Source organism: Gadus chalcogrammus, chromosome 12, assembly GCF_026213295.1.
Source record: "Gadus chalcogrammus isolate NIFS_2021 chromosome 12, NIFS_Gcha_1.0, whole genome shotgun sequence".
Lineage (NCBI taxonomy): Eukaryota > Metazoa > Chordata > Actinopteri > Gadiformes > Gadidae > Gadus > Gadus chalcogrammus.
This window is the reverse complement of record NC_079423.1, coordinates 400373-425809: the sequence shown is the minus strand read 5'-3', so window position 1 is coordinate 425809 and position 25437 is coordinate 400373. Positions and strand designations below refer to the sequence as shown.

The window sequence follows — 25437 nt, the reverse complement described above, 5'->3', positions numbered from 1 at the left end:
TGCTCCAGGGGTCACTAGTGCTCCTCCTCTAGGGGTCACTAGTGCTCCCCCACTAGGGGCCCCCCACCCTGGACCGTGGCTCCGGCTCGTCCCATCGAGGGCAGTGAGACTGAATAACCAGCAGACCGAGGCGTCTTCACCCTGTTCATGAGGCCTTCAGCTGGTCCCCCCTCGGGGTCCCCCAGACCCTCGGGGGTCCCCCTCCCTAGGTGGACTACAGACGTGTTGTGTTTTTCTTCATCATTTGAACCCCTTGCTGTTGCCTCGTTATGTATTTTAATACAAGACTGATTCATGCATCCTGACGCCCCCTCCTTCAGCCCCTCCCACACCAGTGGAGACCACACCCCCTTCAGAAAGCCCCTCCCACACCAGTGGAGACCACGCCCCCTTCAGAAAGCCCCTCCCACACCAGGCGAGACCACACTCACGGTGAACAGACATGTTTCAGCTTTTATTGAAATGATTCCCATGTCTGATCCGTGCAGACGGTCAGAGTTCATAGGTCAAGCAGGCTATCAGACAGACATAGGTCGAAGGTCAGCGGGAGGCCCGACCCCTCGTTCATATTTACATGATCAAACCATCGCAGAGACCATGGACGAGGTACCTAGGTACCTGGTCCACCGTCCTGTACCAGAATACAGTCAACACATAGTGTCTTACCAGCATCAAAACAACTCATAACGAACACATAACACTACAGTACCAGAGGAACCACTGGTCCAGAACCACTGGTCCAGGGCTCATTAGGAGGAACCACTGGTCCAGAGCTCATTAGGAGGAACCACTGGTCCAGAGCTCATTAGGAGGAACCACTGGTCCAGAGCTCATTAGGAGGAACCACTGGTCCAGAACCACTGGTCCAGAGCCACTGGTCCAGAACCACTGGTCCAGGGCTCATTAGGAGGAACCACTGGTGCAGAACCACTGGTCCAGAACCACTGGTCCAGGGCTCATTAGGAGGAACCACTGGTCCAGAACCACTGGTCCAGAACCACTGGTCCAGGGCTCATTAGGAGGAACCACTGGTCCAGAACCACTGGTCCAGAACCACTGGTCCAGGGCTCATTGGGAGGAACCACTGGTCCAGAGCTCATTAGGAGGAACCACTGGTCCAGAACCACTGGTCCAGAGCCACTGGTCCAGAACCACTGGTCCAGAACCACTGGTCCAGGGCTCATTAGGAGGAACCACTGGTGCAGAACCACTGGTCCAGAACCACTGGTCCAGGGCTCATTAGGAGGAACCACTGGTCCAGAACCACTGGTCCAGAACCACTGGTCCAGGGCTCATTGGGAGGAACCACTGGTCCAGAGCTCATTAGGAGGAACCACTGGTCCAGAGCTCATTAGGAGTCCAGGAGGGACTGGGGGTACCAATACCACCTGGACAGGGAGGGGGGGAGGGGGTCCAGGGGGGAGGGGGTCCAGGGGGGAGGGGGTCCATAATGGTCGATCCTCTTCAGTCGTGGTTCCCCGCCACTCCCCCCGTTCATCAGTAAACTTCAAACGCACCACAAACAGAAGAGAGGGGGAGGGGGGAGTGTGTGTGTGGGGGGGGGGGGGGGGGAGTCCTGGGGAGGTCCTGGGGAGGTCCTCTCTCTCCTTGTATGTCCCAGTGTCTCCAGTCGGTCAAGGACCGTTACCGTGGTGACGTTAGGGCAGACAGAGGAGACATTAAAACAATAAAACATCAACCAGAGGGTTGGAATAACTGGACCAGGAGAGACCAGGAGAAACCAGGAGAGACCAGGAGAGACTGAGAGACAAGGAGAGACCAGGAGAGACAGAGAGACCAGGAGAGACCAGGAAAGACTGAGAGACCAGGAGAGACTGAGAGAGACCGGGAGAGACTGAGAGACCAGGAGAGACTGAGAGAGACCAGGAGAGACCAGGAGAGACTGAGAGACCAGGAGAGACCAGGAGAGACAGAGAGAGACCAGGAGAGACCAGGAGAGACTGAGAGACCAGGAGAGACCGAGAGAGACCAGGAGAGACCAGGAGAGACTGAGAGACCAGGAGAGACCGAGAGAGACCAGGAGAGACCAGGAGAGACTGAGAGACCAGGAGAGACAGAGAGACCATGAGAGACCGGGAGAGACCAGGAGAGACTGAGAAACAAGGAGAGACGGAGAGACCAGGAGAGACCAGGAGAGACAGAGACCAGGAGAGACCAGGAGAGACTGAGAGACCAGGAGAGACTGAGAGAGACCAGGAGAGATGGAGAGACCAGGAGAGACTGAGAGACCGGGAGAAACTGAGAGACCGGGAGAGACCAGGAGAGACCAGGAGAGACTGAGAGACCAGGAGAGACTGAGAGAGACCATGAGGGACCAGCAGAGACTGAGAGACCGGGAGAGACTGAGAGACCAGGAGAGACGGAGACACCAGGAGAGACAAGTCAAGCCTAATCAGTCACAACAGAGCAAGAGAGTCTAGTAGAGTCTGGACCGGACCAGTAGAGACCAGTACAGACTAGACCAGACCAGGTCCAGGTCTCTAGGGGGTCCGGGTCTCTAGGGGGTCCGGGGGGGTCCGGGTCTCTAGGGGGTCCGGGTCTCTAGGGGGTCTGGGTCTCTAGGGGGTCCGGGTCTCTCGGGGGTCCGGGTCTCTCGGGGGTCTGGGTCTCTAGGGGGTCCAGGTCTCTAGGGGGTCCGGGTCTCTCGGGGGTCCGGGTCTCTCGGGGGTCTGGGTCTCTAGGGGGTCCAGGTCTCTAGGGGGTCCGGGTCTCTCGGGGGTCCGGGTCTCTCGGGGGTCCGGGTCTCTAGGGGGTCCAGGTCTCTAGGGGGTCCGGGTCTCTCGGGGGTCCGGGTCTCTCGGGGGTCTGGGTCTCTAGGGGGTCCAGGTCTCTAGGGAGTCCGGGTCTTGGGTCTCCTGGCTGAGCGGAGACTGTCTTGTGATGAAGAGGAGGATCAGAGGATGAAGAACAGCATCAGGACCACCAGGAGGATGAGGAGCAGGACCCCGATCGCACACCACTGACGCCGGTCTGCAACACACGCACAACACGTCAACACACAACAGGTCAACACAACATGGTCAACACACCATGCACAACACGTCAACACAACACGTCAACGCACAACACGTCAACACTCCACGTCAACACACCACCCACAACACACCACACACAACACGTCAACACAACACGTCAACGCACAACACGTCAACACACCACGCACAACACGTCAACACACCACGCACAACACGTCAACACACCACCCACAACACACCAAGCACAACACGTCAACACAACACGTTAACACAACACGCACACACACACACACACACACTATACAGAACATAAGAAATACCATTAGAATGAGACGCATACAGTAAGGAATACTACCAAAGTAGTGCTATAGTAGTAATACTGCACACATAGAGTAAGTAATACTACCGTAGCATTATAGTAGTACTATACTAGTCATACTAGTTATACTACTATAATACTACTATGGTAGTATTACTAACTGTATGTGTACAGTAATACTATGGTGATATTACTTACTGTATGCATACATTAATACTACTAAATGTAGTATTATAGTAGTATTACTGTACACATACAGTAATACTACTATAATAATACTACGGTAGTATAACGTACTGTATGTGTACAGTAATACTAGTACTCCTGCTGTACTCGGGGAGCCGTACCGCTGGTCATGTGGGACACCTTCGCCAGCTTCTTCATCACGTTGTCCAGCTTGGAGTGCGTGTTGTCGACCTCGTGGGTGAAGTCATCCAGCATGCTAGCACAACAACACAACCTTAACACAACAACACAACACAACCAGCTCACTGTGCACAACACAACCTTAACACAACAACACAACACAACCAGCTCACTGTGCACAACAACCTTAGCTCACTGTGCACAACACAACAACACAACACAACCGTAGCTCACTGTGCACAACACAACAACACAACCGTAGCTCACTGTGCACAACAGAACAACACAACCTTAGCTCACTGTGCACAACACAACAACACAACACAACCGTAGCTCACTGTGCACAACACAACAACACAACCTTAGCTCACTGCGCACAACAACACAACCTCAGCTCACTGCGCACAACACAACAACACAACCAGCTCACTGCGCACAACACAACAACACAACCGTAGCTCACTGTGCACAACACAACAACACAACACAACCGTAGCTCACTGTGCACAACACAACAACACAACACAACCGTAGCTCACTGTGCACAACACAACAACACAACCGTAGCTCACTGTGCACAACACAACAACACAACCTTAGCTCACTGCGCACAACAACACAACCTCAGCTCACTGCGCACAACACAACAACACAACCAGCTCACTGCGCACAACACAACAACACAACCGTAGCTCACTGTGCACAACACAACAACACAACACAACCGTAGCTCACTGTGCACAACACAACAACACAACACAACCGTAGCTCACTGTGCACAACACAACAACACAACCGTAGCTCACTGTGCACAACACAACAACACAACCTTAGCTCACTGCGCACAACAACACAACCTCAGCTCACTGCGCACAACACAACAACACAACCAGCTCACTGCGCACAACACAACAACACAACCGTAGCTCACTGCACAACAGAACCAGCTCACAACACAACAACACAACCAGCTCACTGCGCACAACACAACAGCACAACCTTAGCTCACAGCGCACAATACAACCGTAGCTCACTGCACAACACAACCAGCTCACCGCGCACAACAACACAACCTGAGCTCACTGCCACAACACACAACACACCCTTAGCTCACTGCGCACATGACAACAACACACCCTTAGCTCACTGCGCACAACAACATAACCTGAGCTCACTGCCACAACACACAACACAACCTTAGCTCACTGCGCACAACAACATAACCTGAGCTCACTGCCACAACACACAACACAACCTTAGCTCACTGCGCACAACACAACCAGGTCACTGCACACAACACAAACAGCTCACTGCGCACAACACAACAACACAACCTCAGCTCACTGCTCACAACAACACAACACACCTCAGCTCACTGCTCACAACAACACAACACACCTCAGCTCACTGCTCACAACAACACAACCGTAGCTCACTGCAGACAGCAACACAACACACCTCAGCTCACACCAACACAACACCTCAGATCAAGCTCGATGTACTTTGATTCTCTGAATGAAGTGGTCTAAACTCTTATAATTTGTTGAATATTCCTGAGCATCCTTCGTAGTATTTTTGTATTCAATTCATTAAAGTTGACCCTTTTTGCTTATTTTTAGTGTCCTCATTTCCACAGTTAATAGTTAATTTCATCTTGAATATTCTTGAGCATCTTTAATTTATGTATGGAGCAAATTTTAGCCATATTTAACTTTTCTGAGATTCCTCACATGAACACCTTTACACATTATGGAGTTCATCCATACGAATTTGAGTGTGTAATAAGAAAAAATAAAATGCTCTGAAACTTTTCTGTCTAATTGCAATGCATCAAATATTGTTTAATTGCAATGTAGTATATTAGATCTACAAGTGGGTGAAAAACTGCTCAGTTAAAATGTATCTTCAGTGATGGTCAGTATAGTAATGTCACTAACAGGGAAACACTCGCTATGGGAACGGGGGCCACAAAACTCAATCTGGACTAGGGCTACCAAAGGGCTCGAGCCGGCACTGCAAAACCTCAGTTCACTGCCACAACACAACAAACCTCACTGCCACAACACAACAAACCTCACTGCCACAACACAACAAACCTCACTGCCACAACACAACAAACCTCACTGCCACAACACAACAAACCTCACTGCCACAACACAACAAACCTCAGCTCGCTAAAGATACACAATGAGTGAGTCAGGGGTGAGAAGGTGAGGGGTGAGAGGGTGAGAGGTTGAAGAGTAAGAGGGTGAGGTGAGAGAGGTTGAGGAGTGAGGGTGAGGAGTGAGAGGCTGGGGAGTGAGAGGGTGGGGAGAGAGAGGGTGAGGGAGAGGCTGAGGAGTGAGAGGCTGAGGAGTGAGAGGGTGAGGAGTGAGAGGGTGAGGGGTGAGAGGGTGAGGAGTGAGGGTGAGGAGTGAGAGGCTGGGGAGTGAGAGGGTGGGGAGAGAGAGGGTGAGGGAGAGGCTGAGGAGTGAGAGGGTGAGGGGTGAGGAGTGAGAGGGTGGGGAGTGAGAGGGTGGGGAGAGAGAGGGTGAGGGGTGAGAGGCTGAGGAGTGAGAGGGTGAGGAGTGAGGAGTGAGAGGGTGGGGAGTGAGAGGGTGGGGAGAGAGAGGGTGAGGGGTGAGAGGCTGAGGAGTGAGAGGCTGGGGAGTGAGAGGGTGGGGAGAGAGAGGGTGAGGGGTGAGAGGGTGAGGAGTGAGGGTGAGGAGTGAGAGGCTGGGGAGTGATGAGGGTGGGGAGAGAGAGGGTGAGGGAGAGGCTGAGGAGTGAGAGGGTGAGGGGTGAGGAGTGAGAGGGTGGGGAGTGAGAGGGTGGGGAGAGAGAGGGTGAGGGGTGAGAGGCTGAGGAGTGAGAGGGTGAGGAGTGAGAGGGTGAGGAGTGAGAGGGTGAGAAGTGAGAGGCTCAGGAGTGAGAGGGTGAGGGGTGAGAGGGTGAGGAGTGAGAGGCTGGGGAGTGAGAGGGTGGGGAGAGAGAGGGTGAGGGAGAGGCTGAGGAGTGAGAGGGTGAGGGGTGAGGAGTGAGAGGGTGGGGAGTGAGAGGGTGGGGAGAGAGAGGGTGGGGAGAGAGAGGGTGAGGGGTGAGAGGCTGAGGAGTGAGAGGGTGAGGAGTGAGAGGGTGAGAAGTGAGAGGCTCAGGAGTGAGAGGGTGAGGGGTGAGAGGGTGAGGAGTGAGAGGCTGGGGAGTGAGAGGGTGGGGAGAGAGAGGGTGAGAAGTGAGAGGCTGAGGAGTGAGAGGGTGAGGGGTGAGGGGTGAGAGGCTGAGGAGTGAGAGGGTGAGGAGTGAGAGGGTGAGGAGTGAGAGGGTGAGAAGTGAGAGGCTCAGGAGTGAGAGGGTGAGGGGTGAGAGGGTGAGGAGTGAGAGGCTGGGGAGTGAGAGGGTGGGGAGAGAGAGGGTGAGGGGTGAGAGGTCGAGCCGTACACTGCCTGCTCGTCCAGCTCCAGGCCGATCCGCTCCGACATGTTCTTCAGGACCCCGATGGTCCCTGAGACCAGCTCCAGCTGCTGGTCCTGCTGCTCCGCCATCAGCTACACACACACACACACACACACACACACACACACACACTTTATATTAAAATACTAACAAATAGAAACATGTGTGCGTGTGTGTATGTGTTTCTGTGTGTGTGTGTATGCTTGCGTGCTTGTGTCTGTGTGCGTGTGTCTGTGTGTGTGTGTATGCTTGCGTGCTTGTGTCTGTGTGCGTGCGTGCGTGTGCGTGTGTCTGTGAGTGCGTGTGCGTACCTGCTGCTGCTGTGCGTGCGTGCGTGTGCGTGTGTCTGTGAGTGCGTGTGCGTACCTGCTGCTGCTGTGCGTGCGTGCGTGTGCGTGTGTCTGTGAGTGCGTGTGCGTACCTGCTGCTGCTGTGCGTGCGTGCGTGTGCGTGTGTCTGTGAGTGCGTGCGTACCTGCTGCTGCTGTGCGTGCGTGCGTGTGCGTGTGTCTGTGAGTGTGTGCGTGCCCACCTGCTGCTGTGCGTGTGTGCGTGTGTGCGTGCGTGCGTGCGTGCGTGCGTGCGTGCGTGCGTGCGTGCGTGCGTGCGTGCGTGCGTGCGTGCGTGCGTGCGTGCCCACCTGCTGCTGTGAGTGCTGCTCCTCTATGAACAGGCTGTTGGCCGTCTGCAGCTGCTGGTCCAGTCTGGTGTAGCGGTCCCCGCCCGGACCCCCGCCCGGCCCCTGGAACACAGCCCACCGCTGACCTCTCACCCCTGACCAGTATCAGCCCAGTATTACCCCACTGGAACCAGTATAATCTCAGTATTACCGGTATACCAGTATAATCCCAGTGTACCCAGTAGAATCCCACTATAATCCCAGTTAAACCAGTATAATCCCAGTGTAACCAGTATAATCCCAGTGTAACCCCAGTATAATCCCAGTGTAACCAGTATGATCCCAGTTCAACCAGTATCATTCCATTGTTACCAGTAAAACCCCAGTATAATCCCAGTATAACAAGTATAATCCCAGTTTAACCAGTAGAATCCCAGTCTAACCAGCATAATCAAGGTTTATAATCCCAGTGTAACCAATATAATCTCAGTGAAACCAGTACAACCCCAGTGTAACCAGTATTATCTCAGTATATCCCAGTGTAACCAGTATAATCTCGGTACAATCCCAGTGGAACCAGTATAACCCCATTGTTTCATACCTGTCTGTTGTTCTTGTCAGGGATGGACAAGGTGGCCGGACTGGACATCTGCTCCTTCATCTCCTAGAGACAAAGACAGCCTGTCAGCTAGCCTAGCTAACAGCTAGCCTACCTAATAGCCTGTCAACTAGCCTGATTAACAGCTAGCCTACCTGAAAGCGAACAGCTAGCCTACCTAACAACTAGCCTACCTAAAAGTTAACAGCTAGCCTACGTAATAGCCTGTCAGCTAGCCTAGGTAATAGCTAGCCTACCTAATAGCCTGTCAGCTAGCCTAGCTTACAGCTAGGCTACCTAAAAGCTAACAGCTAGCCTACCTAACAGCTAGCCCACGTAACAGCATGTCAACTAGCCTAGCTAACAGCCAGCCTAGCTAACAGCCAACCATTCTTCTCATTTAATCTTAAATTAACGGCTGTCAGCTCTACAGTACGGACAGCATGATGCATGTATGCACTGCTCACTACAGGGGGGGCAGGGCAGGATGAGAACCCTCTAGGAGGGACCTCTACTGAGGCCTGTTCTACCTCCTGACCTCTGACCCCTGACCTTTGACCCCTGAGGCCTGTTCTACCTCCTGACCTCTGAGGCCTGTTCTACCTCCTGACCCCTGTTCTACCTCCTAACCTCTGACCCCTGTTCTACCTCCTGACCTCTGACCCCTGTTCTACCTCCTGACCCCTGATCTACCTCCTGACCTCTGACCCCTGAGGCCTGTTCTACCTCCTAACCTCTGACCCCTGTTCTACCTCCTGACCCCTGAGGCCGGTCATACCCCCTGACCTCTGACCCCTGAGGCCGGTCCTACCCCCTGACCCCTGAGGCCGGTCCTACCCCCTGACCTCTGACCCCTGTTATACCTCCTGACCCCTGAGGCCGGTCCTACCCCCTGACCTCTGACCCCTGAGGCCGGTCCTACCCCCTGACCCCTGAGGCTGGTCCTACACCCTGACCCCTGAGGCCAGTCCTACCCCCTGACCCCTGAGGCCGGTCCTACCTCCTGACCCCTGAGGCCGGTCCTACCCCCTGACCCCTGACCCCTACCCCCCGAGGCCGGTCCTACCTGGACCTCCTTCCGGGTGGCGCTGATGAAGGCCTTCCTCTTGGCGAGCTCCGGAGCGTCCAGGTTGAACTTCTTCGGGTTGGACTCAACGATACGTGACCTCGTTAAGAAACCCTCCACAGAGTGAGCCATTCACCCCTTCACCATCACCACTTCACCATCACACCACTACCACTTCACCACTACACCATCACCAATTCACCCCTTCACCATCACCACTTCACTTCATCACCCATGGGGTGTGTGTGTGTGTGTGTGTGTGTGTGTGTGTGTGTGTGTGTGTGTGTGTGTGTGTGTGTGTGTGTGTGTGTGTGTGTGTGTGTGTGTGTGTGTGTGTGTGTGTGTGTGTGTGTGTGTGTGTGTGGAGGATATCGATGGTCTCGTCGAGGTCCTCCAGATCCCACTCGATGGACCTCAGGCTGTTCCTCAGCTCATTGGTCGTCCACTCCGCCTCCTCCCGGGAGGCCCCGCCCCCAGGCGCCCGCAGCAGCTCGCCCCATCGCAGGTGGAGCCCCTGGGCTGACAGCACCGCCTTCTGCACCTCCCTGAGTCACAACACACCCTCACCCCGTCACAACACACCCTCACCCCGTCACAACACACCCTCACCCTGTCACAACACACCCTCACCCCGTCACAACACACCCTCACCCTGTCACAACACACGGTCCCCCTGTCACCCTAACCCTGTCACAACACAACGTCACCCTGTCACCCTAACCCCATCACAACACACCATCACCCTAACCCTGTCACAACACACTCATCACCCTGTTACCCTAACCCTGTCACAACACACTCATCACCCCGTCACAACACACTGTCACCCTGTCAACCTAACCCTGTCACAACACACCCCTCAATCTGTCACCCTAACCCTGTCACAACACAACGTCACCCTGTCACTCTAACCCTGTCACAACACACTCCTCACCCTGTCAACTTACCCCGTCACAACACACCCCTCACCCTAACCCCGTCACAACACACATCACCCTGTCACCCAAACCCTGTCGCAACACACCATCACCCTGTCACCCTAACCCCGTCACAACACACTCCTCACCCTGTCACCCTCCCCGTCACAACACACTCCTCATCCTGTCACCCTCATCCCGTCACAACACAACGTCATCACCATGTCACAACACGCTGTCAGGCTCCTCACCCCATCTTAAGAGGGGATCACGCAGTCACAAGTCATATCTGTATATATTGTTAAGTATTGTAATCAATTAATCAATTATCTGATGACGCGCTTCGTGCTGATTGGTTCAGACCAACCCGTCATTTAATCCTCATTGTTCTGTAGCATGTAGCTTGTTAGCTTAGCCTCGGGGCTAGCGGTGCCGCGGGTCCGATTGTATTGAAACGACTTCCTGTCCTAGATGACACGTCCGCAGTAGAGCTTTCTTACCCCTTGACCACGAAAAACGGATCCTCCATGGACATGTTGAGGAAGAGAAGAGGAGACCAAGCGCGGTGTTGTTTACATGTGGAAACCGGAAACCAGGCGCTGCGTCACTCCGACACTTCCGGCTCGGGTTTCTATCGCAGCGACGACAGCGGAGATGACTTCCTATTAGTTACGTAGCGCGCATGCGCACACGCACGCCTACCCCCCCCCTACACACACACGCACACAATCCCACCCCCACACACACACACACACACACACACACACACGCACACACACACACACACACGCACACACACACACAAACACTTAGGTTGGAATATATTATTACATGTAAGATAAATATCTTATATCTGTTCTCCTTTTCAACATTTAGCTTTTCTAGGCGGGATCTTTACAAAATCGTTCCTATGGTGAATCCCGCTGCCAGAAATGACGCAATACCCGAATCCCATAGTAGGGCGTTCCCTTAAAGGGGATTGCATTATAAAGACAGGCATTCCCTGTGTGTCCCTTAAAGGGGAAGTGCATCATAAAGACAGTGTGTATTTGATACATTAATAACATTATATCATAACTACAATAACACTATTATGCTTTATTGTGATCTGTAAATGGTGTACATTGTGATACAGCTGAACAGAGAGTGAGAAATGTAGACACTGAATTTATCCATACTGTATCTGACATCAACCGTACTGTATCTGACATCAGCCATACTGTATATATATATATATATGAGTCCTTTTAGATATGCTGCACTCCAGCACACCACAGCTATATATATATATATAGCTGTGGTGTGCTGGAGTGCAGCATATCTAAAAGGACTCATCAAGGCGGGACCAGGACCAGGACCAGGACCAGGACCAGGCCCTGTGGACCAGGACCAGGACCTGGACCAGGACCAGGCCCTGTGGACCAGGACCAGGCCTGTGGACCAGGACCAGGACCAGGCCCTGTGGACCAGGACCAGGACCTGGACCAGGACCTGGACCAGGACCAGGACCAGGACCAGGCCCAGGCCCTGTGGACCAGGACCAGGCCCTGTGGACCAGGACCAGGACCTGGACCAGGACCAGGACCAGGCCCTGTGGACCAGGACCAGGACCTGGACCAGGACCAGGCCCTTTGGAGAGCGTCCTAGCGTCTCCTCTGCCCACGAGGACAGAGGATCTGCTTCAGCAACCGGACCCCCCCCCCAGGAACCCCACCCTCTACCTGGACCCCCCCCCAGGAACCCCACCCTCAGACTGGACCCCCCCCCCCGGGCCCCACCCTCAGACTGGACCCCCCCTCCCTGGGTGGGGGCGGGGCCCCGGGCCGACCCACGCCCCCCTCAGCCCTGCCCACCACACCCTGCGGACCCCACCCATGGAGACATTAGCTTAGAGCATTCTTCTTGTATATTATTATTTTCCTCCATTTATATTTTTTGCATTTTGAATTTGGTATCTTTGCAAATTTATACTTTGTATTAACTTATTTAAATTATATTTGTAACGTGGTGTTTGCCATTTAGTATAAGTTTCTATCTATCAGTCTATCTTACTACCATATCTTATCTTACTATATCTGTGTCTGTATTTAAATACTGAGTCACGTGTCCCTCAGGGGTGCTGTCATTGGCCGGCCTGGAAATGGCGGGGTAGATTTCAAGCTGGGCTCAGCTTCCTATTGGCTGTCGGAGCTCCCACGTGTCACTATATAGTAGCCTTATAAATAGAAGAGTCCTCACTCCAGCCGCCGTAGACGGAACAACAACAACGACGACACCGCCGGCCTCGGTACATCCGGACTATTAACGGATAGCTAGTCCCTCCCTCATTACCGACCACAACACGGACTGTACGAGACCTACCGACCGGAAGTACGGAAACAAAGACTCCTGGGTCTGGGTCCGATGGAGTACAGGGTGGAGGCGCACCGGGTCATGAGCCTCTCGCTCGGGAAGATCTACACCTCGCGCGTGCAGCGCGGCGGCGTCAAGCTGCACCGGAACTTGCTCGTGTCCCTCGTGCTGCGCTCCGCGCGCCACGTCTACCTCAGCGAATACTACGAGTGGGCGCGCGCGGAGGCGGCGGGGGGATACGGGGACCCGGATCAGGGAGACCACCACCCGGACCCAGCTCCACCGGAGACCCCGCAGACCAGAGCAGCCGGGGGGGAGGAGGAGGACAGCCCCAGCGAGGACCTCGAGGCGACGCGCGCTTTGCTCGCGCTGGACGGGTTCTCTCTCGCGCAGGAGACGGATGTGAAAGAGGCCTGCAGCCCCCCCGCGCGAAAGAGGCGGAGCGCCGAGGCCTCGGACGGACCCGCGAAGAGGACCCGCCGCGCCTCCGCGACCTGCCCGCCGGGGGAGGAGAGCCAGGGGACCGGACCGATCTCTGAGGGCCCCGGGACCGAGGGGACGGTCACCGGGATGATCTCCGAGGGCCCCGGGACCGAAAGGACGGTCACCGAGATGATCTCCGAGAGCCCCGGGACCGAGGGGACGGTCACCGGGCTGATCTCCGTGTTCGGCTCGAGCTTCTCTGGTCTGCTGAGTAAGGACGCGGCGGCTCGAGACGAGGCGGGAGAGGAGAAGGTGCGCCGTGAGCCGCGGCTGCGCAGCATGGCGCCTCCCTGGTCTCCCGCCATAGCGGCCTTCTAGACCCTCGTCCCGCTCGAGGGGGGTTTGGTTCGAGTCTCGCAGGGACCGGCGGGTCTACAGGACAGACCGGAAAAGGTCCGAGGAACACGGAAGTGTTCGGACCACGTGGCCGCCGAGAGCCGCCGTTAGGCGGCAGGTGGTCCCAGGAGGAGCTCCCGGTACCGGAGCTGGGTTCCGGTGGTCCCGGGGGGGTCGTCCGTCGCACCGGGACGGAATGCCGTGTGGTCGTCCGGTGACGTCATTTGTTGACGTGGATGACCGCTCTTTGTTTGGGTTCAGACCGCTTGTGATGTTGTCGTGTATATATGACTTCCGACGTGACGCTCTTTGGTGCTAAGCACGTGATGTAAACAATAACAATAAAGTATTTATTCTACTCTATTGTGCTCTGGTTCTCTACTCTGGTCCTCTACTGATGCCCCGCCCCCCCGGGGTCCTAGTTGGCCGCGGGCCGCTTCTTGGAACCATCAGAACATACACTGTGTAGTGTGTACTATAGGAGTACTGTGTGTATTATACTAATACTGTAGCAGTACTGTGTATTATCCTAGTACTATAGCAGTACTGTGTATTATACTAGTACTATAACAGTACTGTGTATTATACTAGAACTAAAGCAGTACTGTGTGTATTATATTAGTGCTATAGCAGTACTGTGTGTATTATACTAGTACTGTGTATTATACTAGTACTATATAGCAGTACTGTGTATTATACTAGTAATATATACCAGTGCTGTGTGTATAATACTAGAACTATATCAGTACTGTGTACTATACTATTACTAACAGTACTGTGTGTATTATAGCAGTACTGTGTGTATTATACTAGAACTATATCAGTACTATGTGTATTATATTATACTAGCACTATAGCAGTACTGTGTGTATTATACTGGTACTATAGCAGTACTTTGTATTATACTAGCAGTATAGCAGTACTGTGTATTATACTAGTACTATAGCAGTACTTTGTGTATTATACTAGCAGTATAGCAGTACTGTGTGTATTATACTAGCAGTATAGCAGTACTGTGTATTATACTAGCACTATAGCAGTACTGTGTGTATTATACTGGTACTATAGCAGTACTGTGTGTATTATACTAGCAGTATAGCAGTACTGTGTGTATTATACTAGCACTATAGCAGTACTGTGTGTATTATACTGGTACTATAGCAGTACTTTGTGTATTATACTAGCAGTATAGCAGTACTGTGTGTATTATACTAGCAGTATAGCAGTACTGTGTATTATACTGGTACTATGTGTGTATTATACTAGCAGTATAGCAGTACTGTGTGTATTATACTAGCACTATAGCAGTACTGTGTGTATTATACTAGCAGTATAGCAGTATTGTGTGTATTATACTAGCACTATAGCAGTACTGTGTGTATTATACTGGTACTATAGCAGTACTTTGTGTATTATACTGATACTATAGCAGTACTGTGTGTATTATACTAGCAGTATAGCAGTACTGAGTGTATTATACTAGCACTATAGCAGTACTGTGTGTATTATACTAGCACTATAGCAGTACTGTGTGTATTATACTGGTACTATAGCAGTACTTTGTGTATTATACTAGCACTAAAGCAGTACTTTGTGTATTATACTAGCAGTATAGCAGTACTGTGTGTATTATACTAGCACTATAGCAGTACTGTGTGTATTATACTGGTACTATAGCAGTACTGTGTGTATTATACTAGCAGTATATCAGTACTGTGTGTATTATACTAGCACTATAGCAGTACTGTGTGTATTATACTGGTACTATAGCAGTACTGTGTGTATTATACTGGTACTATAGCAGTACTGTGTGTATTATACTAGCACTATAGCAGTACTGTGTGTATTATACTGGTACTATAGCAGTACTGTGTGTATTATACTGGTACTATAGCAGTACTGTGTGTATTATACTAGCACTATAGCAGTACTGTGTGTATTATACTGGTACTATAGCAGTACTGTGTGTATTATACTGGTACTATAGCAGTACTGTGTGTATTATACTGGTACTATATCAGTACTGTGTGTATTATACTGGTACTATAGCAGTACTGTGTGTATTATACTGGTACTATATCAGTACTGTGTGTATTATACTGGTACTATAGCAGTACTGTGTGTATTATACTGGTACTATAGCAGTACTGTGTGTATTATACTGGTACTATAGCACGGGATCATCACCCCCCCTCAGGAATCCCAGGGGGGGGAGTCAGGGGCATAGGGGGAGGAGTCAGGGGCATAGGGGGAGGGGTCCGTGTCATAGGGGAGGAGTCAGGGTCACATGACTCCCCTCCGTCTCCCCCAGCCCTCCCTCTGTGCTGATCTCTCTCTCTGCTCAGCAGACAGGAGGGACAGGAGACACGGGGAGGGAGAGTGTGGGTATGAGGGGGGAGGGGTGTGTTTGTGTCTGTGGTATGTGTGTTGGGGGGGCGGCTCTCTCTTCACATTCCAAGACCAGGGTCATCCAGTTTCTGTCTGTCTGTCTCTCTTTCTGTCTGTCTCTCTCCCTTTGTCTATGCTGCTCTCTAATTCATCTCCAGGTAGAGCTAATGTCGGTCATCTAAACCTTTACAGACCACATATATATATACATATGCATATATATATATATATATATATATATATATATATATAAACATTTGCATATGCATATTATGTAAGGCTACGCCTATACATTTCTATATATATATATAATATATATATGGACACATGTCCGTCCCTTCCCATACAACAATAGCCAGACCTCCCCTCCCCCATACATTGAACCCCTGCTGAGGTAGCAGCTGTCCCCCCCCCCCCAGAGTCTGGTGGTACCCATGACGACAGCGGGGGGTGTTACCCGGCAGCTGTGTTTGTGTGTTTGTGTGTCTGTGTGTGTCTCCTTGGCGACCAAAGCCCCCTGCTCTGATAACACATTGTGAGAGACCTCTTTAACCTCAACCAGGATTGTTCTTTCCTGCTGATTTTGTTCCTTTGACACATCAATGAGGTTCTTCTGTTCTGAACTGGTGCATTGGGAGCGTCTCAGGGGCTGCACCGCGCCTCCGGCACAACCAACGGACCGACGAACGCACACACACTAGAAGTGATGAGGCTGTGTGCGCGCCCCCTTCTGGCGGTGTACAGAACACGCTTTATAGTTTGCATATCAATATTAATATCCACATTTCAACGACTGTATTAATCGACCGTTATACATGTACCCATTACCAGCATGATCTGCCAAGTAGCATTGTTAAAGCCGTAGAAAGCATCTGCCATTTCATATTTTTGTGCAATATATTGTAAATATGTTGCAAGTGGCCTTTTGTGATATTAATCCAAAATAAAAATACATACTAAATACTGTTTTCATTCATCTAGTATTCACTATTCACAATATTTTTCGGTCGTCGTCAAATAAAACATAAGGGGTAACACTGTCGCAGTTTATCGGTTGCCAGCAAAAAAAACATAAGGGGTAACCAAGCCCCAACCACAGCGAGATACACCAGCATCCAATGCGGAAGGGACAAACATTGCAGTAGCACCGGGTGGCCACTACGAGGTGGTACCAAAAGGGACTCACATGTTAAACAGGCCGTTTTCACAGTCTTATTAAACCTATTTACAGCCTGGTCCAAAAAACCATTCTAGTCAGTATGTTTAGTTCATATCTCCATGACAACACTGAGGGGGTTGAATATTTTTTAGGAGGATAGTTTTTATTTTATTTGAGGTTAAAATGTATGAATAATTAGGGGCGCAGCCTCTTGAGTGACAGATAGCAGCTGACTCTCACGTCGATTCGGAGGCTAGTTTTCAGGATTGCTATCTCCGTCATCTTGACCTCGACTGCGTTCATTCCTGTTGTTAATTCCGATGCCAAGATGTCTTGCTCTGCGGTCAACTGTACCAACCGATCGTTTAAAAGCTGTGCTCTCCAGTTTTTTCGGTGAGTAACACTGTATCTACAACTAATGTGTATGTTACAACCATAAACTGTAATTTATAGAACGAATTAAAAGGTGTTGGTGTCGCCAGTGTCGGCCACAAGGGTCACAACGTGTTAGCTCTGTTATGCCAGCTAATTAAATAGCCATGGTACTGTGTTGAATACGTGTTTTATATAGGCCTACTATCTATGGTTGAATACTGTTGAATAGCCTATCGGTTTTATATTTATTACGGGTTAATATTTGGTTGAAATCATATCATGAATGCTGGCTGCCTGCACTTGACTGCCGGAGCTGGTGTGTCTCCGGGCCCGAGGTTTTGATTATCCTGTTAAACCTATGGCGTAGCTACACTTATGTGAGATAATAATATGCTCACAAGTTTGGGGGCATTATTATTTATAGATGAAGTGGCCCTGTGCATTCGTAAAAATGTCTCTGTTCCGCTGTTAATATGATGGTTATCATATACCTATAGGGATTTTTTTTTTTTTACATATGTATAAACTCAAAATAATTTGTGCATGTCTCTCCGCGACTGTGTTATCCGCGGAAAGTACGACGGTTACCATATTTTTTGGGCGCCTCAAACCTACACCTGATGCCAGAGGGAATTGAGACACCACTATCCTCACTACCCCTGCACATGAATTTGCAATTACTTGAATTGTATGAATATGAAGAAGCGTCATCCATAGTAATGGAGACAAAGCCAAACCATCGATGCAAGTGTGAAGTGTGATGGGCACCTATGAAGACATGGTGGAGCAGCGAGATGCCCCGTGCATATACCTTCGGACCTACAAACTCAGTCAGGACCATTTGGAGCTGTTCTTCTCTGCAATCAGAGCACATGGAGGTTACAACACAACCCCAATGTAAGGCAATTCGGCGGGGCATACAAGTGTCTCCTTGTAAGGCACAGGAAACTGTCTCCTTCGTGAAAACAAGACCATCCTTGACTCGACGCCTGCAATTATGAACATCGCACGCAGGTTGGACATCGAGCCAGTGGAAGTGCTTGTGCCTGAAGATGAAAACTTTGCTGAACTTCCAGATGTGGGCCACCTCTCTGAGTACAAGGAAGCTGCCATCTCTTACATCACAGGATTCATTGTAAAGAAGATGAAACAGAAGCTGATATGATGCCATGCTCAGAGGCACTGACATCACATGGCTCTGGGCATCAATTCCTGACTTTGAAGGATAGAGGTGGCCTTCAGAAACCATCGGCAGGCTGACTGCAGTTTGCCAAGCAACAGAAATGTGCTTCCAACGTCTTCTAAAAGGCAATGAGGGAAAGGCTCCAAGAGGAAAAGGAACAGCAGCAGCCATTGTCACCTAGGTTCTTTCTGATTGTTCTGACAAGGATCTGTTTCCCCAGCTTCACAGCCATATGTTTGAAATGTCTGTTGAGGCGAACCATGTCCATGTTCTGTTAAAGATGGCAGCTACCTGGTACTGCAAAATCTGTGTAAACCATATTGCCAGGTGTGAGACAGAAAAAATAAAGGAAGGTAAAATGGTGCGAAAAAACCTCACAAAATGAATCCATTTTTATGGAGAATAGATAGGTTTTTGGCCAAATTAGTGTTGTCAAAAAGTTGGTTATCTTGTCAGTAGATGTGGGAAACTAGGATAGGTAGTGTCAGCATTGTCACTACCTGGAGCTTGCTTGTACGGAGCCTGGGTCTGTGGTGGCAAGGATAGAATAGATAGGATAGGCTTGGTCAAAAAGAAAAGGAAAGGGTAACCCGGTGTACAAAGGATATTACTCAGTATCCCACTTTTGTTTGTTTATTTTCCACAAAGGGAAAGCAGGTAATAAATCAAGTGGCTGCACACCGGGTCAAAGTTATGTACCAATAATACAAATCTTGCGCCACCTTTTTATTGGGTGAACACCGGTCACATGGACCCACAGCACACTGTTCTCTTGATATATTGCAGTTATTTAGCTTGTTTTATTGATATTCAGGCATACCATTTAAAAGTTTATGTTCAAGGATTAAAAAGCTAGGTTGTAAGTTTGATTGTTTACATGATTACATGGAAAAATGTTAAGAGTTCACTACATAATTTAAGAAACGTAGAAAAAAATATATAAAACCCTTTCAACCTTTTTTTTTTTAAAGTATTTTATAACAATATGGATGAGACAGTAGCTGTTACTAACCCCTGTCTGCCTGCTCATCAAAGGTCTGGTCTTCCTGATCTCCACGGTGAAAGAGCTACGGTGTGGCCCGTCACCTGGCAGCACCTGAAGTCCACCTACATTCACACTATTCTCATCTTATCTGCTTGTGATTATGCCAAAAACGTTTCATACTTCATACTTCTCCAATTACAATTTCAATGCAAAACTTTTACTTGTAGCAGAGTATTTTTACAGTTTGGCATTTTTACTTTTCAGTAAAAGATGTGAATATTTATTTCTCCACTGGTTCATTTCGACTTTTACTCAAGTGATATTTTAATTGGTGACTTGTAAAAGATAAAATTCTCTGATATGATGATGGTACTTTTAATGACCACACAGCCAGGCTGGTGGAATTTGTTTTCAGTACAGCTCCTTGTTACAGGTTCCAATTCCTCTTCTTTTTTTTTGTTATAGATGTGTGATATGGAATCTCTACCCTTACTCAAGTAAGGTTTTCAGCTAGTCTTTACACCACTGATGGACTGTAAAGCCCACTGGTGCAAATGTCTATTTGTGATATCAAAAAAACGGATATGATTTTTTTTTTAAAGGCTGGGCAAGGGATCTAAAAATGGTACTATCATGAGCTATACCAGTCCCCTCTTCCACCCAAAACATTACTGGAGCTGTCACGTTAAAATTGTACCGGGGGCGAAAATTGTACTGGCCTACGTCATCGTTTGTTTACATCCTGACAACCTGCCCGGCAACAGACGACGCGAGGCAGAAAACATGTTTCCAAACGATGAAATAACATAATACAGATAGCGGATCGCTATCTGTATTATGATAGATAGCGATAACACTTGTTTTTACTTTATATTTGTATTGTATTTAATTGTTTAATCGAAACATTAAAAAAAATTGCCCGCAAAAACGGCGATCGCGTCAAATGACGCGTCAAATGACGTAGGAAGGTTCTTGAACATTCGCGAACTGTCATGCTTGTTCATTGCACTCCTTCATTGAGCGTGACAAGACAAACAAGTTAAACAATTCAATACAATACAAATATAAAGTAAAAACAAGTGTTATCTAGCGATCCGTTATCTGTATTATGTTTCAAGAACCTTCCTACGTCATTTGACGCGTCATTTGACGCGATCGCCCGTTTCGCGGGCAAAACATTTGTCATTTGACGCGATCGCCCGTTTCGTGGGCAAATTTTTTTATTGTTTTGATTAAACAATTAAATACAATACAAATATAAAGTAAAAACAAGTGTTATCGCTATCTATCATAATACAGATAGCGATCCGCTATCTGTATTATGTTATTTCGTCGTTTGGAAACATGTTTTCTGCATCGCGCCGTCTGTTGCCGGGCAGGTTGTCAGGATGTAAACAAACGATGACGTAGGCCGTTACAATTTTCGCCCCCGGTACAATTTTAACGTGACAGAGCCACGAAGTGTATTTTTCATATTTTTTATTTAACCTTTATTTAACCAGGATTTCTTTTTACTGAGATTAAAAATCTCTTTTTCAAAAGTGACCTGGCCAAGACAGGCAGCAGCACAATGAACCGCAGTTACAGACAATCAGTTACAGACAAATACACAGGAAAAATAGCACTAAAATAAAGCAAATCAATTCACACTACAGCAATATTAAAAGACCCCTTTTTGTAACCGGAAAACAAAAACCTATTCAAAACACTGACATCTTAGAAAGATTAGAAGCATTTAACAAATTTCATTCAACAAGTCCTAGGTCTTTCTGCAGCGTATTCCACACAGTGGGGGCAGAGCATACAAAAGCCTTTTTACCCTGTTCTGTCCGCATATTGGGGACAGAAGTCCTGCGAATGTAAAAAGTGTGGAGCAGCACTTTTCCACATAAGGGAGCATAAATAGCTAGGTAGCACACCCAAGTATTGCCTTATAAATAAATATGCCATAGTGACTGAGCCTACGAGTGGACAAAGCAGGCCATCCTACCCGAGAGCAGAACCGGCAGTGGTGAGTCCGAGCCTTACAGTTTGTAATGAATCTCAGGGATGATGGGTACGCCACCTTAATTCAATCCCTAATAACCCTAATATAATTAATACTTTTGACGAGTTTTGTGGTGTTCTTTTAGTTTTATGACCGAACTGGACGCAGCGAATGCTGTGACCAGGATGTGACCGGTACCTTTATCTTTCGTGATGAAAGAAAACATAAGGGTTAACACTGTCGTTTTTTATCGGTCGTCAGCAAAAAAGCATAATGGGTAAGACTTGTTTTTTATCAGTTGTCGTCAAATAAAACATAAGGGGTAACACTGTCGCTTTTTATCGTTCATCTTGAAAAAAAGCATGAGGGGTAACACAGTCATTTTTACTAGGTCGTCAGCAAAACAAACATAAGGGGTAACATTGTTCCTTTTAATCGGTCATCGTCATATAAAACGTAAGAGATAACACTGTCGCTTTTTATCAGTGTTCTTCAAATAAAACTTTAGGGGTAACACTGTCACTTTTTATCGCTCATTATGAAAAAAACATAAGTGGTAACACTGTCATTTCTAATCGATCGTCAGCAAAAAAAACATAACCGGTGAGACTTTTTTTCTTATCAGTTGTCGTCAAATAAAACATAAAGGGTAACACTGTCGCTTTTTATTGGTCATCTTGACAAAAAGCATAAGGGGTAACACTGTTGCTTTTTATCGTTGTTATCTAATAAAAGTTAAGGGGCTACACTGTTGTTTTTTATCGGACGTCAGCAAAAAAATCTTAAGGGGAGCACTGTCGCTTTTTATCTTTCGTCATGGAAAAAAACATAAGGGGTAACACTGTCGTTTTTTATTGGTCGTTGTCAAATAAAACATAAACACTGTCGTTTTTTGCGCTCGTTGTTGGATAAAACATAAGGGGTAACAATGTCGTTTTTTTTTTATCATTGTTGTCTAATAAAACATAACACTGATAAAAACACTGATGCTTTTTATCACACATCATGAAAAAATACATAAGGGGTAACACTGTCGCTTTTTATCTTTCGTCATGGAAAAAAACATAAGGGGTAAAACTGTAGTTTTTTATTGGTCGTTGTCAACTAAAACATAAGGGGTAACACTGTCGTTTTTTATTGGTTGTTGTCAACTAAAACATAAGGGGTAACACTGTTGTTTTTTATTGGTCGTTGTCAACTAAAACATAAGGGGTAACACTGTCGTTTTTTATCACGTCATGAAAAAATACATAAGGGGTAACACTGTCGTTTTTTATTGGTCGTTGTCAAATAAAACATAAGGGGTAACACTGTCGCTTTTTATCTTTCGTCATGGAAAAATCATAAGGGGTAACACTGTCGCTTTTTATCTTTCGTCATGGAAAAAAACATAAGGGGTAACACTGTCGTTTTTTATCACACGTCATGAAAAAATACATAAGGGGTAACACTGTCGCTTTTTATTGTTCATTGTCAAATAAAACATAAAGGGTAACACTGTCGCTTTTTGCGCTCGTTGTTGAATAAAACATAAGGGGTAACACTGATGCTTTTTATCACACATCATGAAAAAATACATATGGGGTAACAGTGTCGCTTTTTATCTTTCGTCATGGAAAAAAACATAAGGGGTAACACTGTCGTTTTTTATTGGTCGTTGTCAAATAAAACATAAGGGGTAACACTGTCGCTTTTTATCTTTCGTCATGGAAAAATCATAAGGGGTAACACTGTCGCTTTTTATTGGTCGTTGTCAACTAAAACATAAGGGGTAACACTGTCGTTTTTTATCACGTCATGAAAAAATACATAAGGGGTAACACTGTCGTTTTTTATTGGTCGTTGTCAAATAAAACATAAGGGGTAACACTGTCGCTTTTATCTTTCGTCATGGAAAAATCATAAGGGGTAACACTGTCGCTTTTTATCTTTCGTCATGGAAAAAAACATAAGGGGTAACACTGTCGTTTTTTATCACACGTCATGAAAAAATACATAAGGGGTAACACTGTCGCTTTTTATTGTTCATTGTCAAATAAAACATAAAGGGTAACACTGTCGCTTTTTGCGCTCGTTGTTGAATAAAACATAAGGGGTAACACTGATGCTTTTTATCACACATCATGAAAAAATACGTATGGGGTAACACTGTCGCTTTTTATCTTTCGTCATGGAAAAAAACATAAGGGGTAACACTGTCGTTTTTTATTGGTCATTGTCAAATAAAACATAAGGGGTAACACTGTCGCTTTTTATCTTTCGTCATGGAAAAAAACATAAGGGGTAACACTGTCGTTTTTTATTGGTCGTTGTCAAATAAAACATAAGGGGTAACACTGTCGTTTTTTAGCACGTCATGAAAAAATACATAAGGGGTAACACTGTTGTTTTTTATTGGTCGTTGTCAAATAAAACATAAGGGGTAACACTGTCGTTTTTTTATCACACGTCATGAAAAAATACATAAGGGGTAACACTGTCGTTTTTTATTGGTCGTTGTCAAATAAAACATAAGGGGTAACACTGTCGCTTTTTATCTTTCGTCATGGAAAAATCATAAGGGGTAACACTGTCGTTTTTTATTGGTCGTTATCAGATAAAACATAAGGGGTAACACTGTCGTTTTTTTATCACACGTCATGAAAAAATACATAAGGGGTAAAACTGTCGCTTTTTATTGTTCGTTGTCAAATAAAACATAAGGGGTAACACTGTCGCTTTTTATTGTTCGTTGTCAAATAATACATAAGGGGTAACACTGTCGTTTTTTTATCAGACGTCATGAAAAAATACATAAGGGGTAACACTGTCGCTTTTTATCTTTCGTCATGGAAAAAAACGTAAGGGGTAACACTGTCGTTTTTTATTGGTCGTTGTCAAATAAAACATAAGGGGTAACACTGTCGCTTTTTATCTTTCGTCATGGAAAAAAACATATGGGGTAACACTGTCGCTTTTTATCTTTCGTCATGGAAGAAAACATAAGGGGTAACACTGTCGTTTTTTATTGCTCGTTGTCAAATAAAACATAAGGGGTAACACTGTCGTTTTTTTATCACACGTCATGAAAAAATACATAAGGGGTAACACTGTCGTTTTTATCTTTCGTCATGGAAAAAAACATAAGGGGTAACACTGTCGTTTTTTATTGGTCGTTGTCAAATAAAACATAAGGGGTAACGCTGTCGCTTTTTATTGTTCGTTGTCAAATAAAACATAAGGGGTAACACTGTCGTTTTTTATCACGTCATGAAAAAAACATAAGGGGTAACACTGTCATTTTTTTTTGGTTGTTGTCAAATAAAACATAAGGGGTAACACTGTCGTTTTTTATCACGTCACGGAAAAAACATAAGGGGTAACACTGTTGTTTTTTATTGGTCGTTGTCAAATAAAACATAAGGGGTAACACTGTCGTTTTTTATCACACGTCATGAAAAAATACATAAGGGGTAACACTGTCGTTTTTTATCACGTCATGAAAAAAACATAAGGGGTAACACTGTGGTTTTTTATTGGTCGTTGTCAAATAAAACATAAGGGGTAACACTGTCGTTTTTTATCACGTCACGGAAAAAAACATAAGGGGTAACACTGTCGTTTTTTATTGGTCGTTGTCAAATAAAACATAAGGGGTAACACTGTCGTTTTTTATCACGTCATGAAAAAACCATAAGGGGTAACACTGTCGTTTTTTATTGGTCATTGTCAAGTAAAACATAAGGGGTAACACTGTCGCTTTTTATCTTTCGTCATGGAAAAAAACATAAGGGGTAACACTGTCGTTTTTTATTGCTCGTTGTCAAATAAAACATAAGCGGTAACACTGTCGTTTTTTTATCACACGTCATGAAAAAATACATAAGGGGTAACACTG

At 47.4% G+C, this 25437-nt stretch overlaps 2 protein-coding genes across 2 annotated transcripts; one reads left to right on the top strand and one right to left on the bottom strand.

Moving 5' to 3' along the window:
- Nucleotides 1-1599: 1599 nt before the first annotated feature.
- stx6 (syntaxin 6) lies at nucleotides 1600-10947 on the bottom strand. The gene is made up of 8 exons (XM_056603856.1): nucleotides 10813-10947; nucleotides 9768-9940; nucleotides 9396-9490; nucleotides 8333-8395; nucleotides 7753-7854; nucleotides 7099-7205; nucleotides 3663-3757; nucleotides 1600-2991 (listed from the first exon to the last, which is right to left on the bottom strand). Exons 1-8 carry the CDS (start codon nucleotides 10845-10847, stop codon nucleotides 2915-2917), a joined length of 747 nt encoding a protein of 248 aa, XP_056459831.1. The 5' UTR covers nucleotides 10848-10947; the 3' UTR covers nucleotides 1600-2914.
- Nucleotides 10948-12536: 1589 nt separating this feature from the next.
- ier5 (immediate early response 5) lies at nucleotides 12537-13957 on the top strand. The gene has a single exon (XM_056603842.1). It carries the CDS (start codon nucleotides 12716-12718, stop codon nucleotides 13463-13465), a length of 750 nt encoding a protein of 249 aa, XP_056459817.1. The 5' UTR covers nucleotides 12537-12715; the 3' UTR covers nucleotides 13466-13957.
- The last annotated feature ends 11480 nt before the right edge of the window (nucleotides 13958-25437 follow it).

Bases quoted from the DNA above. Each gene is read 5' to 3' on its own strand.
- stx6 (XM_056603856.1), bottom strand. From the start codon at position 10,847: ATGTCCATGGAGGATCCGTTTTTCGTGGTCAAGGG. The intron at 9,491-9,767 runs ATATCCTCCACA...TAACGAGGTCAC, and splicing joins GGACCTCGACGAGACCATCG to GTATCGTTGAGTCCAACCCG. The intron at 3,758-7,098 runs GTACGGCTCGAC...TTGTTGTGCTAG, and splicing joins GAGCTGGACGAGCAGGCAGT to CATGCTGGATGACTTCACCC.
- ier5 (XM_056603842.1), top strand. From the start codon at position 12,716: ATGGAGTACAGGGTGGAGGCGCACCGGGTCATGAGCCTCTCGCTCGGG.